Source organism: Rattus norvegicus, chromosome 14 (assembly GCF_021556685.1).
Source record: "Rattus norvegicus strain SHRSP/BbbUtx chromosome 14, alternate assembly SHRSP_T2T, whole genome shotgun sequence".
NCBI classification, from domain to species: domain Eukaryota; kingdom Metazoa; phylum Chordata; class Mammalia; order Rodentia; family Muridae; genus Rattus; species Rattus norvegicus.
Genome location: NC_141547.1, coordinates 1391951 through 1406256, shown reverse-complemented (window position 1 = coordinate 1406256; position 14306 = coordinate 1391951). Strand labels below are relative to the sequence as shown.

The window sequence follows — 14306 nt, the reverse complement described above, 5'->3', positions numbered from 1 at the left end:
TAAGGTTTCTTTTACGTATGTAGGTGCCCTTGTATTTGGGGCATAGATATTTAGGATTGAGAGTTCATCTTGGTGGATTTTTCCTTTGATGAATATGAAGTGTCCTTCCTTATCTTTTTTGATGACTTTTAGTTGGAAATTGATTTTATTTGATATTAGAATGGCTACTCCAGCTTGCTTCTTCTGACCATTTGCTTGGAAAGTTGTTTTCCAGCCTTTCACTCTGAGGTAGTGTCTGTCTTTGTCTCTGAGGTGTGTTTCCTGTAGGCAGCAGAATGCAGGGTCCTCGTTGCGTATCCAGTTTGTTAATCTATGTCTTTTTATTGGGGAGTTGAGGCCATTGATATTGAGAGATATTAAGGAATAGTGATTATTGTTTCCCTTTATATTCATATTTGGATGTGAGGTTATGTTTGTGTGCTTTCATTCTCTTTGTTTTGTTGCCAAGACGATTAGTTTCTTGCTTCTTCTAGGGTATAGCTTGCCTCCTTATGTTGGGCTTTACCATTTATTATCCTTTGTAGTGCTGGATTTGTAGAAAGATATTGTGTAAATTTGGTTTTGTCATGGAATATCTTGGTTTCTCCATCAATGTTAATTGAGAGTTTTGCTGGATACAGTAACCTGGGCTGGCATTTGTGTTCTCTTAGGGTCTGTATGACATCAGTCCAGGATCTTCTGGCCTTCATAGTTTCTGGCGAGAAGTCTGGTGTGATTCTGATGGGTCTCCCTTTATATGTTACTTGACCTTTTTCCCTTACTGCTTTTAATATTCTTTCTTTATTTTGTGCGTTTGGCGTTTTGACAATTATGTGACGGGAGGTGTTTCTTTTCTGGTCCAATCTATTTGGAGTTCTGTAGGCTTCTTGTATGCCTATGGGTATCTCTTTTTTTAGGTTAGGGAAGTTTTCTTCTATGATTTTGTTGAAGATATTTACTGGTCCTTTGAGCTGGGAGTCTTCACTCTCTTCTATACCTATTATCCTTAGGTTTGATCTTCTCATTGAGTCCTGGATTTCCTGTATGTTTTGGACCAGTAGCTTTTTCCGCTTTACATTATCTTTGACAGTTGAGTCAATGATTTCTATGGAATCTTCTGCTCCTGAGATTCTCTCTTCCATCTCTTGTATTCTGTTGGTGAAGGTTGTATCTACAGCTCCTTGTCTCTTCTTTTGGTTTTCTATATCCAGGGTTGTTTCCATGTGTTCTTTCTTGATTGCTTCTATTTCCATTTTTAATTCCTTCATCTGTTTGATTGTGTTTTCCTGGAATTCTTTCAGGGATTTTTGCCATTCCTCTCTGTAGGCCTCTACTTGTTTATTAATGATTTCCTGTGTTTCCCTAAGTGTGTTCATGTCTTTCTTGAAGTCCTCCAGCATCATGATCAAATATGATTTTGAAACTAGATCTTGCTTTTCTGGTGTGTTTGGATATTCCATGTTTGTTTTGGTGGGAGAATTGGGCTCCGATGATGGCATGCAGTCTTGGCTTCTGTTGCTTGGGTTCCTGCGCTTGCCTCTCGCCATCAGATTATCTCTAGTGTTACTTTGTTCTGCTATTTCTGACAGTGGCTAGACTGACCTATAAGCCTGTGTGTCAGGAGTGCTGTAGACCTGTTTTCCTCTCTTTCAGTCAGTTATGGGGACAGTGTGTTCTGCTTTCGGGCGTGTAGTTTTTCCTCTCTACAGGTCTTCAGCTGTTCCTGTGGGCCTGTGTCTTGAGTTCACCAGGCAGCTTTCTTGCAGCAGAAAATTTGGTCTTACCTGTGGTCCCGAGGCTCAGGTTCGCTCGTGGGGTGCTGCCCAGGGGCTCTCTGCAGCGGCAGCAACCAGGAAGACCTGTGCCGCCCCTTCCGGGAGCTTCAGTGCACCAGGGTTCCAGATGGTCTTTGGCTTTTTCCTCTGGCGTCCGAGATGTGTGTGCAGGGAGCAGTCTCTTCTGGTTTCCCAGGTTTGTCTGCTTCTCTGAAGGTTTAGCTCTCCCTCCCACGGGATTTGGGTGCAGAGAACTGTTTATCCGGTCTGTTTCTTTCAGGTTCCGGCGGTGTCTCAGGCGCAGAAGTCCTGCCGCTCCTAGGCCCTCCCCCACGGGAGCCCAGAGGCCTTATACAGTTTCCTCTTGGGCCAGGGATGTGGGCAGGGGTGAGCAGTGTTGGTGGTCTCTTCCGCTCTGCAGCCTCAGGAGTGCCCACCTGACCAGGCGGTTGGGTCTCTCTCTCACCGGGTCTGGGAGCAGAGAGCTGCTGCGGGGCCGGGATCCGCGGGTGTGGGACTTCCGGTAAACACAGACCGTGCCTCCTAGAGAAATTCTGCTTCCGTGTCCCAAGCTCACCAGGCAGCTTTCTTGCAGCAGAAAATTTGGTCTTACCTGTGGTCCCGAGGCTCAGGTTCGCTCGTGGGGTGCTGCCCAGGGGCTCTCTGCCTTGTTTCCCCTTTTAAGAGGGACTGAAACATCCACACTTTGGTCTTCCTTCTTCTTGAGCTTCATGTTGTCTATGAATTGTATCTTGGGTATTTTGAGCTTTTAGGTTAATATCCACTTATCAGTGAGTGAGTGCATACCATGCGTGTTCTTTGTGACTGGGTTACCTCACTCAGGATGATATTTTCTAGTTCCATCCATTTGCCTATGAATTTCACGAAGTCATTGTTTTTGATAGCTATGTTACAGTACTCCATCGTGTAGATGTACCACATTTTCTGTATCCATCCTCTGTTGAAGGGCATCTGGGTTGCTTCCAGCTTCTGGCTATTATAAATAAGGCTGCTATGAACATAGTGGAACATGTGTCTTTGTTGTATGTTGGAGCATCTTTTGGGTATATGCCCAGGAGTGGTGTAGCTGGGTCCTCGGGTAGCACTATGTCCACTTTTCTGAGGAACCACAAGACTGCTTTCCAGAGTGGTTGTACCAGCTTGCAATCACACCAACAATGGAGGAATGTTTCTGTTTCTCCACATCCTCGCCAGCATCTGCGATCACCTGAGTTTTTCAATTCTGACTGGTGTGAGGTGGAATCTCAGGGTTGTTTTGATTTGCCTTTCCCTGATGACTAAGGATGTTGAGCATTTCTTTAGGTACTTCTCAGCCATTTGGTATTCCCTCAGCTAAGAATTGTTTAGCTCTGTACCCCATTCTTTTAATAGGGTTATTTGGCTCTTCTTGAGTTCTTTGTATATATTTGCTGGATATAGTACCCTTGGGCTGGCATTTGTGTTCTCTCATTTGTGTCTTTATGACATCTGCCCAGGATCTTCTGGCTTTCATAGTCTCTGGTGAGAAGTCTGGTGTAATTCTGATAGGTCTGCCTTTATGTGTTACTTGACTTTTTTCCCTTACTGCTTTTAATATTCTTTCTTTATTTTGTGCATTTGGAGTTTTGAATATTATGTGATGGGAGGAATTTATTTTCTGGTCTAATCTATTTGGAGATTCTATAGGCTTCTTGTATGTTCATGGGCATCTCTTTAGGTTAGAGGAGTTTTCTTCTATAACTTTGTTGAAGATATTTACTGGCCCTTTAAGTTGGGAATCTCCCCTCTCTTCTGTACCTATTATCCTTAGCTCATTGTGTCCTGGATTTCCTGGGTGTTTTGGTTTAGGAGCTTTTTGCATTTTGCATTTCCTTTAACTATGGTGTCAATGTTTTCTGTGGTATCTTCTGCCCCTGAGATTCTCTCTTCCATCTCTTGTATTCTGTTGGTGATTCTTCTTGTATCTATGACTCCTGATCTCTTTCCTAGGTTTTTTATCTCCAGGGATGACTCTCTTTGTGATTTCTTTATTGTTTCTATTTCCATTTTTAGATCCTGGATGGTTTTGTTCAATTACTTCATATGTTTGTTTGTGTTTTCCTGTAATTCTTTAAGGGATTTTTGTGTTTCCTCTTTAAGGGCTTCTGTTTACCTATGTTGTCCTGTATTTCTATAAGAGAGTTATTTATCTCCTTCTTAAAGTCATCTGTGATTTAAAATGTGATTTTAAGTCAGAATCTTGCTCTTCCAGTGTGTTGGGGTCTCCAGTGTTTGCTGTGGTGGGAGAACTGGGCTCTGATGATGCCAAGGGGCCTTGGTGTCTGTTGCTTAGGTTCTTGCACTTGTCTGTCACCATCTGGTTATCGTTGGTGCTTGCTGGTCTTCCTGTCTCTGACTGTGGCTCGTCCCTCCAGTAAGCCTGTGTGTTATCACTCACTCCTGGGAGACTAGCTCTCTCTGGGCAGAATTTGGGTATGAACTGTGGCACAGGATCAGCTCCAGGACACAGGTAGAAACCTGAACGATCCTGTCCCTGGCTGTTCCTTGGTTCCTGTGCCCTGAGGGCTCTGGGCAGATCTCTCTTGGGCAGGGATCTGAGCAGAAGTGGTGGTCTTCCCTGTGCTCTCAGCTCTGTCAGCACTCCTGGGAGACCAACTCTCTCCCAGCGGGATTTGGGTCTGGAGAGCTTGGCACAGGGTCAGCTCTGGGGTGCCGATGGAAAGCAGAAGGATGCTGTCCCCGGTAATTATACTTTCCACATTATCTTTATCTAATTGTAAAAAACAGCTCATGCAGTTTTTAGATTTACATTAGATTATCCTCTAATTTTGTTTACATTTTTGCTGTATGATTAGAATTTTTATCTCCTGCTCTCCTCATTGTTTCTAATATTTTTCCTTTTAAGATGGCTTCTTTTCTCACTGTTCCTCTTCCTTTCCTTTATTTAACATAGTTATTATTTCTATGTTTGCTCAGTTTTTAACTTCATAGCTTACTCTACATGATTTCTGCCTCTTTTGTTTTTGTTTTCATTTTTTCATTCCATCATCATCGGTAGGAAAATGGGTGGAAACCCTTATGGCATGGGAAATAAAGCCACAAAGAGAAAAGCAAGTATTGCTTGTTTATCTGATAGACAGAATCAGTTTCACAGAGGAATTATGACACTGGAGAAATGTTCTGTTAGAGGACCCAGGTTTGGTTCTCAGTACCCACAGTTTCAGAGGATCTGTGGGCACCTCGCAAGCATGTGGTACAAAGATACATGCAGCCAAATTCTCATACACAGAAAATAAATCTAAAGACACAGTTTAGAATAGAAAGTAGCCAAGGAGTCACCAGGGATATTAAGAGTGAGTGTGAATTAGCAAAGTTTAAGACTGCCTGTATTAAAATGACCTATGGACCCATTATTGTGTTTGCTAACTAAAGGAAGAATTATGATTTAGATATTCATTGTTTAGTGGATTTTAAGTGAGCATAAAATATATAACCATCTCATTAAATATAATTCATATACTTATAAATTATGCTTGTCTTAAAAAATACCTTTTTTGGTTTTTTGAGACAGGATTTCTCTGTGTGTCCTTGGCTGTTCTGAACTTGATTGGCAGACCAGGCTGGGTTCAAACTTACATACATATATTTTACTTTGCCTCCCAGGTGCTGGGATTAAAGGTGTGCACCATCACACCCAGCCAAAAAAGTACAGTTTAAACTAGACATTTAGTTGTGTTTTATGTGAGTGGGTGTTTTGCTTGCCTGTGTTTATGCATTGTGTATCCTCAAGAGTCCAGAAGAGGGCACCTAGTCCCCCACAGCTAGAGTTACATACGTTTGTGAGATGCCACATGGGTACTAGGAACTGAGCTTTGGTCCCTGGCAAAGCTGTGAGTGCTTTAACCACTTAGCCATCTCTCTCTCATGCACACGTGTTCTCCAGAAAAATATGTATTTTTCTACTTTAATTTTAGCTTTTTGTTGTTGTTATTTTTGTGGTAGGGTCTTGCTGTATAGTCTAACCTGGTTTTGAACTTTTTACCCTTCTGCCTCAACCTCTAAAATGATGGGATTATGGCTATGTTCTGTCTACTTTTAGATATTTTAGACAGAAGTGCTTAACATTTCATTTAGAACACAACTATGAGTGAATTATATTTTCTTAGTTGTGTTAATAATGGTTATCTGTTTGAAATTCAGGCAGAAAGTTTAAATGAAAAGTTGCAAAATGCCAAAGAACAGCTTCGAGAAAAGGAGTTTATAATGCTCCAGAATGAACAGGAGATATCACAACTGAAGAAGGAAATAGAAAGAACCCAGCAGAGGATGAAAGAAATGGAAAGTGTAAGTGACGTGTTCTCCACACTGGGAAGTAATGCAATGACTGTGCTTCAACACCTTGGTTTGAATCAGACACTGCGCTCTCAGTGTTTTGTTCTTTTTTTTTTTTTTTTTTTCAGAGCTGGGGACCGAACCCAGGCCTTGCGCTTGCTAGGCAAGCATTCTACCACTGAGCTAAATCCCCAACCCCTCAGTGTTTTAAAACTAATTCTTTGTGTCTATTAGTCCTTTTGACTTTTAAAATTTTTGATTATTCTGGCTTTGATATGGGCAAGGACATAGTAAATCCACAGTACATACTTTTGTATCAGTTGAATACTTATTCAGTATAAATATGCTGTGCAGTAGAATTAGAGATACAGAACTAACAAGTTAAAGGAACTTGAACTTCACCCAGAAGCTGAAAAATAAAAACAGCATTATTTCAACTACATACACCATGTTGCCAGAGGAACATAGTGATTTGATGACTTTATATTACTTTCATGTATATCGACTGTCGAATCTATTCAACACTTTTAAAAGTGTGGATTTGTTTCTGTGAGCTCTAATACACGTAACTTTTTTCATTGTCAAAAACTCAATTGTTATAATATCACAGTAATTATTAGGTTAGATTATGTCTCTCCCTATAGAATTTAGGGTGGTCACTTTGTCTCCTTTTTCATTCCTGTGTACTAAACACCCAGAACTGTCTATTATTATATAGTAAGCATAAGTTAGCATTTATTGAGTTAATTATAAACATAACCTAAGCAGAGTCTGTAAGAGCAAATTTGGAAATGATTAATGCTCTTGTCATGTTTGTTCCTTACCAGTGGACTCCTAAAAAGTATCTGCATAGGTAATTGTACTCATTTATATCCTGGGCCTCCATGCCCAATACCAGGGCCCAGGTACTGGCTTTTTACCTTTGACCTGCCTTGTTGTGCTGAATTAGAACTGACTTTGCATTGGGGTTTTTTTTCCCTAAGGAGCAGTACAAATTGATTATCCAAAAGGTTTTTAGGTAGTATTTTGAGTTTCTGAATGAATTCCTGTTTCATATTTATCATATATGTATCTCTCTGAAGATAATTTATAGACTATTTTTTAATAACACTTTTACAGTTTGGAACTTTCTACCTCTGTCAAATTAAAACTCACAAAATTGTTTGCTTTTTTTTTTTTTTAAGTATTCTGGATTTTGGATTTCCAGATAAGAAATGCTTATGTCCTTTGCTAGGAATTTAAATGATTAATTTAATAATTTCAGAGAGAGTAATAGCTGGTGACAAGTTTCACCTTCATAGAGAATTCACCACCCAGCTGTGTAGATTAATTGTGAATTTTAATTCCATATTCTATGCCAATATTTATCTGTCTGTCTATCTATCATCTGTCTGTCTGTCTGTCTATCTACCATCTGTCTGCCTATGTATCTATCATCTGTCTACCTATCATATCTACCATCTGTCTATCATCTGTCTGTCTGTCTGTCTGTCTGTCTACCTGCCCACCTACCTTAAGAGTATGCACTCATGTATGTAAAGCCTGAAAACAACCTTGGGTGTTATTCCTCAAGAGGTCATTTCTCAGGATGCTCAAGGATCCTTGGTGGTGGTTGTTGTTGTTGTTTGTTTTTTTGATTGTTTTTTTTTGACAAGTTCTTACATAGCCCAGACTAGTTTTGAAGTCCCTGTGTAGTAAAAGATGTCCTTAAACTCTCGTCCTGATTCCTCCTCCCCCCAAACCCTAGGATTGCATTGTGTACTCAACCATGCTTGGTTTAATATGCTGAGGAGAGAACCAAGACTTGTAAGAATGCTAGTCAAGCTCCCTACCACATGAGCTGCACACTTACCTCCTGTCACCTTGTTTCTGTGAGACCCAGTTGCTTTGGATAATCAAATGTTAAGATATTGGGTATTTCTGTGTGTGTGTTTTTCTGGCCATAGTATTTGATATAGTTTCAGAAATGTTATATATACCATCTATTTTATGATAAAGGGTTATATAACTTACATATATTAAAGTCATGCAGCATATTTCAGTAAGAATATTTCTAAGCTGGTAACATATTTCTCTATTCTGGAGACTCAGAAAGAAGGATCTCTGGTTGAAGGTTAGCCCAGACTGCTCTATGTCTTTTAAGGTAGCCTGGGCAAGATCCCCCACTAAGACATATGAGTAAATGAAGTTCTTCCAGTGAGTGTACATGCTAGCTAATTAGAAGATGGCTCAGCGGTTAAGAGCACTGACTGCTCTTCCCGAGGTCCTGAGTTCAAATCCCAGCAGCCACATGGTGGCTCACAACCATCTGTTATGGGATCTGATGCCCTCTTCTGGTGTGTCTGAGGACAGCTAGCAACAGTGTACTCATATAACTAAAATCTTTTAAAAAAAAATGCTAGCTAATCAGAATGGTGAGACGGGAAGACTACAGTTTGAGACAAGTCTGGGTAACTGTCTCACAAATACCGTTTTTAAAAAGCAGTTGGGGATGTCTCTCGGTGGCAGAGTACTTGCTCAGTGTGTTGAGGCCCTGGACTTAATCCCTAGAGTGAAAAAAGTTCCCACTTTGTTAGAGATTTGTCATTTTATTATGATTAATGCTTTTCAAAATATTAACTTGTTGCATGTAATTTTAAACACTTGCTGCCGCCTTCCCGGGAGCTTAGCCTGCACCCTGACCTTTCCCAAACTTCGCCAAGGCACCAACTACTTCCCCGGCTTCTCTCTTTCTCTGCTCACCTTTGCTCCTCAGATGAAAAACACTCTAGACAGCTTTATTATTTTAGAATTTGCCAGATAGCACAATTGCTGGACACTGAATCTCCTGGCCTAACCTTATCAGCTAGCTTACAGCAGCCAGCCTCGTTGGTGGCAGGGGCCTGGTTCTAGCTTCCCCAAGATCTTACAGGGTTGTCTCATGCTTCTCCTTCCAAAGCCTGGCCAAAAAGATCCCGCCCATTCCCTGGGTCTCATTTTCCTTCTCCTGGGATCCAGAAGTCCCATCTGTTCCTTCTATCCAGCAATTGGCTACAGGCCTTCTTTATTGACACAATCAAGAACCAATTAGGGAATCAGCACCACTCCCTTCATTAACTTAGATTGGTACATGCACATTTTATTGTAGATTTCATAAAGACATAATACTTTTAGGGGAATTCTTTTAATAAAAACAAGTAAATCTTAAGTGTATATTTTATAACTATAAATTTCATTGTGAAACCCACAAATATCTTGTGCTTTTAAGGTTATGAAAGAACAGGAAGAGTACATTGCCACCCAGTACAAGGAGGTCATTGATTTGGGGCAAGAATTGAGGCTAACCCAGGAGCAGATGCAGAGCACTCATTCAGAACTGGTGGAGACCCGTCGCCAAGAAGTCCAAGCACAGAGAGAAATAGAAAGGCTCACTGGTGAACTGGAGGATGTAAAGCAACTCTCTAGAGAGAAGGTAAACCCATTCTGTATTACTGAAGCATTTTAAAATTTTAATTCCTTTTTAAAAGAAGGAAGACAATAATGCTCATCACTAAGCCAACAGTTTGAGACTTTTTTTTTTTTTTTTTTTTTTTTTTGGTTCTTTTTTTCGGAGCTGGGGACAGAACCCAGGGCCTTGCGCTTCCTAGGCAAGCGCTCTACCACTGAGCTAAATCCCCAGCCCCCAGTTTGAGCCTTTTTACTTTGTACTGTGTGGTCTACAGTTTGAATGTTCTTTTTTAAGTGATCACGCGATTATTGTAATATGTGGAATCTTGGAGCAAAAAGAGACTAGTAGGAAAGAAGGGGTGCCTGGGGAAGAGGAAGTAGAAGTGAGAGAATGTAATTGGTTGGGTGTATTTGGCACAATACATACTAGAAACTATTTACATATAAATTGTTTTGACATTTTATTAATTCAGAGACTTTTCTAACTTTAAACTCTAACATTACTGTGGTGGTTCGAATATGCTTGGTCCAGCTAGTGGCACTAGGAGGTGTAGCCTTGGACTGGGTGTGGTCTCATTGTAGCAAGTATGTCATCGTGGTCATGGGCTTTGAGCCCCTCCTCCTAGCTGCCTGGAAGTCAGTCTTCTCCTGACTGCCTTTGATCAAGATGTAGAACTAACTCTCAGGTCAGGTGCTTCTCTATGGTCATGCCTGCATGCTGTCATGCTTCCTGCTATGATGACAAGGACTGAACCTCTGAGACTGTAAGCCAGCCCCAATTAAATGTTGTCCTTTATAAGAGTTGCCTTGTCATGGTGTTTCTTCACAGAAGTAAAACCCTAACTAAGACAAATACCACAACAGCAATAAAATAGAAGTATATATTTGATATAATTACTGTGTAGTAAACCATCTTGATTTTTTATGAAAAATGTTTTCTAGTTCCCACTACAGTTGTCTCAGTTACTTTTCAGTCTCTATGAACATACATCATGATGTGTTTCATGTCACCAAACTGTCCGCGTAAAAATGGTTAAAATAGTAAAACCAGGTGTGGTAGTCCACATCTGTAATCCTAGCACATAGTCATCCAAAGAATGGGAAGTTCTCGTTTGAGGCTAACCTGTGCTACATTGTGGGATACTATTTAAAAATAGTCACTTTCATGTTAGGTACATGTTACTACAATTTTTTAAATAAAAAGTTAATAGTATTGTGTTGTGGTAAAAATAAAAAAGTGGTGGAACCGGTTCCTGCACATACCTTGGCGGTCGCTAGTTCAGGCTCCAACTGGCCATTGGAACTAGTGCTAATTCATCTCTGGTTAGTGTCTCTCCTGTCGGCTCTCTGCTAGCCACTAACTCTCTGGTTCTAGCTACCCGGTAAAATCAAGACTCAACAACAAACTAACCCAACAATCAGATTTACATGTTAGATTCTCAATCCACAATACATCTACCCAATAAACTTACAAACAATTGATAATGATATACACTGCCCACCTAAATAAGATATAATTTGCCCATGTAGACAACACAAAATCCTGTACACATCCATCCCTTAAGAATAGTCATAACAACCTGTAATATATGCAGAGAGGAATCTTAATATCTGCCCCCATGTTCTCTTGGCTGCCTCTTCCTTGCCCCGGTCTCCTCTGCCTCTCTAAAACTTTTCTCCCACCCATTCTTCTTTTTCTTCCAATGACAGGTTTCATTCTATCCTGTACCTGCCTTCATCTGCATAATGACATCAACCTACAGTATTATACTTAGGTTTTAAATTCTTTATAATATTTTATAATAAAAACCCTTTAAAAATGAAGTCTGGTCCTACTAGTTCTTAATAAATTGAGTTATATAGCACTTTAGATGTTCAAGTGTTTGAGCCATCTTCTAAATTAAAAACTGTCAAAATTTCTAACTTTTATAAAAACTTCATTTCAGAAGCTTTATGATGGTAAAGTACTATTAAAAATCAAGAGTATTAATAAAAAATGTATTCTTTCAGAAGTTAGTAAATTCTTTAAAGAGAATTTAGGTGGATTTTCCTTTAATTATTTAGACCTTGAGAAAAAATTTTATTTTTAATTTGGAAGTTCTTGTTTCTTTTCTGCTTTCTCTTACACTTAATAATTCATCATAGAAATGTAGTAAAAACAATTTTACCTTTAGTTTTTGTTCGGCTTAGCTGTATTTTTATTCATTTTTCTGGATTATTAGAGCAATTAAGAATATGTAGGAATATTTATTAGCAATATAACAGATACTGGGATGTTTACTTAAAAAAGGGAAGGTGTCTACTTTTATCTCATTTATGTTCTTCATTGATAATGTCTGAATTTAGTATAATTGCTTTTATTTGATAAACTAAGATCACTTAATTTCAAAGTGAGTTTAAATAGGAGATTACTTAAAATGCAAGTTTTAAAATGTTACATTTTATCCCAAACTAATTATAGATTCATGTTTGTCTTCTGGTTTGGGTCAGACCTGGATTTTTTTATGAATAATCTGTAGAATTTTATTTAGTTTTTTTACATAAGTCATATTTGTAGTTCCTCAACTCACATGAATGGCCAGGTCCTCCCCTGAAGACCTCCAACCACCAGATTCGACCCATGGAACAGTAATTGCCTTAATGGCTGACCCAGCCCTTGGCACACAGAGAACAAAGCTCAAATTCTGGTCCTAAAGTCCTGCCAATTCCTGCCTTTGAAATCTTTACCCTGGAAAGCTTCTCCCACCACCACATCCATGATTAAGGTCTTCATTTAAGGTCACAAAGTCTGTCTGCTCAGTCCTCTGCTGCTTCTTCCCCAAGCAGAGGCAACCACCCTCCTGGGTGTTTTCCTCCCAATAAATCTGTTGCCCGAGGTTTGCTGTCTGTTGTGACTGGTATTCTCGGCTCCCGACCACCAGGATTCCTTTCTCCTCAGAGCTGTAATACAATACTCATAGACCATTCTCTAGTTACTTTAGTTTTTTTCAATTAGAGGGAGAATTAAAATAATAGAATATCTTGTTTTTTTGTTATTGTTGGGGCAATGCATCTGTCATTTCCCAAGTAGTTTTTATTAGTTTTGACTGATTCTGAATGGGTAGCAGATGTTTGTGACTCTTGTTTGAGTTGTTTCAAAACTTTTAACTTAGTTCTTACTTTAAAATATTTCCATGCATATTTCATTAGTGTTTCCTCTTTTCTATGAGAAATGTACATTTCAAAGACCTTTAGTAGATGTATGCTGAGCTCTACACACATATACTGTATTCTTTGAGATGGGCCTTCTGGGCCATTATTAAGTCAAAGGAGGGTTCCTGGAACACAGTTATTATCATAGTAGCTATGCTGGACAAACAGGTGATTCATGCTGTGGGGACTGGACAAGAGATACAAGATTTCATCATGCTGCTCATCATAGGCCACAATATTAAAACTATAAATTGTTATAAATTGTTATTTCTGTAATTTCACATTTATTATCTTTGGACTGCGGTTGACTGCAGGTTGCTGAAACTGCAGAAAGTAAAGCAGCAGAACAAACGTCTTTCACTCAAGGGGAGACCACTGCATGTAGTAAAGTCTCGTAATTAAAATCATAATCACAACTTGCATTAATACACTGAGTAGGTTTGAATAGAAATATAAGTCAAGCTAGACAGATGGTTCAGCAGTTAAAAGCACTGCCTACTTGGCTGCTCTTTAGAGGTCCTGGCTTTAATTCCCAGCATCAACATGGTGGCTAACAACTATCTGTCTCACAACTATCTGAGCTCTGGTTCCAGGGGATCCAACACTCTGTTTTGGCGTACCAGGCACAAAAATTGTACATATGCATATGTGTGCGTGTATGTATGTATACATATTCAGAAAAAAAAACTCCTACAGATTAAAAAAATACAAATCATTCTTATAAAAGCAAATAATTTATATGGTGAGAAAAAAATGCACAGACACACCTGAGAGCAGGTTCTTATCTGCCAAAGTGGAGATAATTATTTGCCAAGATTCAGCATTTTATGTTATTTTGTTTCAAGGAAGGATTGACTCATCCACTTGTGTAGAATATAATGTACTTCTTTTGGTCATCTCTGACATGTCTCTAATCAAAAGTGTACTGTATATAAGAAAGTGTTTTACATAGAGACTAGCTTGTTTCCATTCAGGTACTCAGCTGATGTAGCTGTGATAAACTAAATAAACTAGCTACATTACTTTTATTTAATGTGTCATTTTTAAGGAAGCTCATGGAAATCGTTTGGCTGAAGAACTAGGGGCTTCTCAAGTACGTGAAGCTCATTTAGAAGCAAGAATGCAAGCAGAAATAAAGAAATTATCTTCAGAAGTAGAATCTCTGAAAGAAGCTTATCATATGGAGGTAAAGAAAAATTAAATTTGTATCAGTAGTCCCCACTACTGAATTGAGTTACTAGGATGAAAGTATGAGTCTGGTTTTTGAAGTGTTCATTGTAATCTTTAATGCAATTGTAGTGTAATTATGATACATTGCGATCTTCATTTTAAGGTAAATTTTAAGGTAGGAATATCCCTACCCTTACTGTTCTTGTACTTAAAAGGCTGTTGTGCTCTAGAGGTAAGAGGTCTAGTTCCTGAGGCCAAATTCTGTTTCATATCTAAATAATTTAATAAGTTATTTAACCTCTCCAAGATGTATATAATGATAATAGTTATCTCATAGGACTGTCATTAGGAATCAATTAATTACTATGTGTGAAGTTCTGAGGTTAAAGACTGACTCAATATTATTGATCGTAGAACTTGCTTACATATTAT

The 14306-nt window shown here is 39.1% G+C and overlaps 1 protein-coding gene across 3 annotated transcripts in view; it reads left to right on the top strand.

Annotated features, from left to right (window-relative positions):
* Window positions 1–14306, top strand: part of Ccdc18 (coiled-coil domain containing 18) — a 102893-nt gene that overhangs the window by 75154 nt on the left and 13433 nt on the right. For all 3 annotated transcript variants that reach the window (XM_087584636.1, XM_087584634.1, XM_087584635.1), the window contains 3 exons: window positions 5955–6098; window positions 9334–9537; window positions 13753–13890. In XM_087584636.1, the coding sequence (XP_087440762.1) occupies window positions 5955–6098; window positions 9334–9537; window positions 13753–13890 (486 nt within the window). The remainder of the gene's footprint in view (window positions 1–5954; window positions 6099–9333; window positions 9538–13752; window positions 13891–14306) is intronic.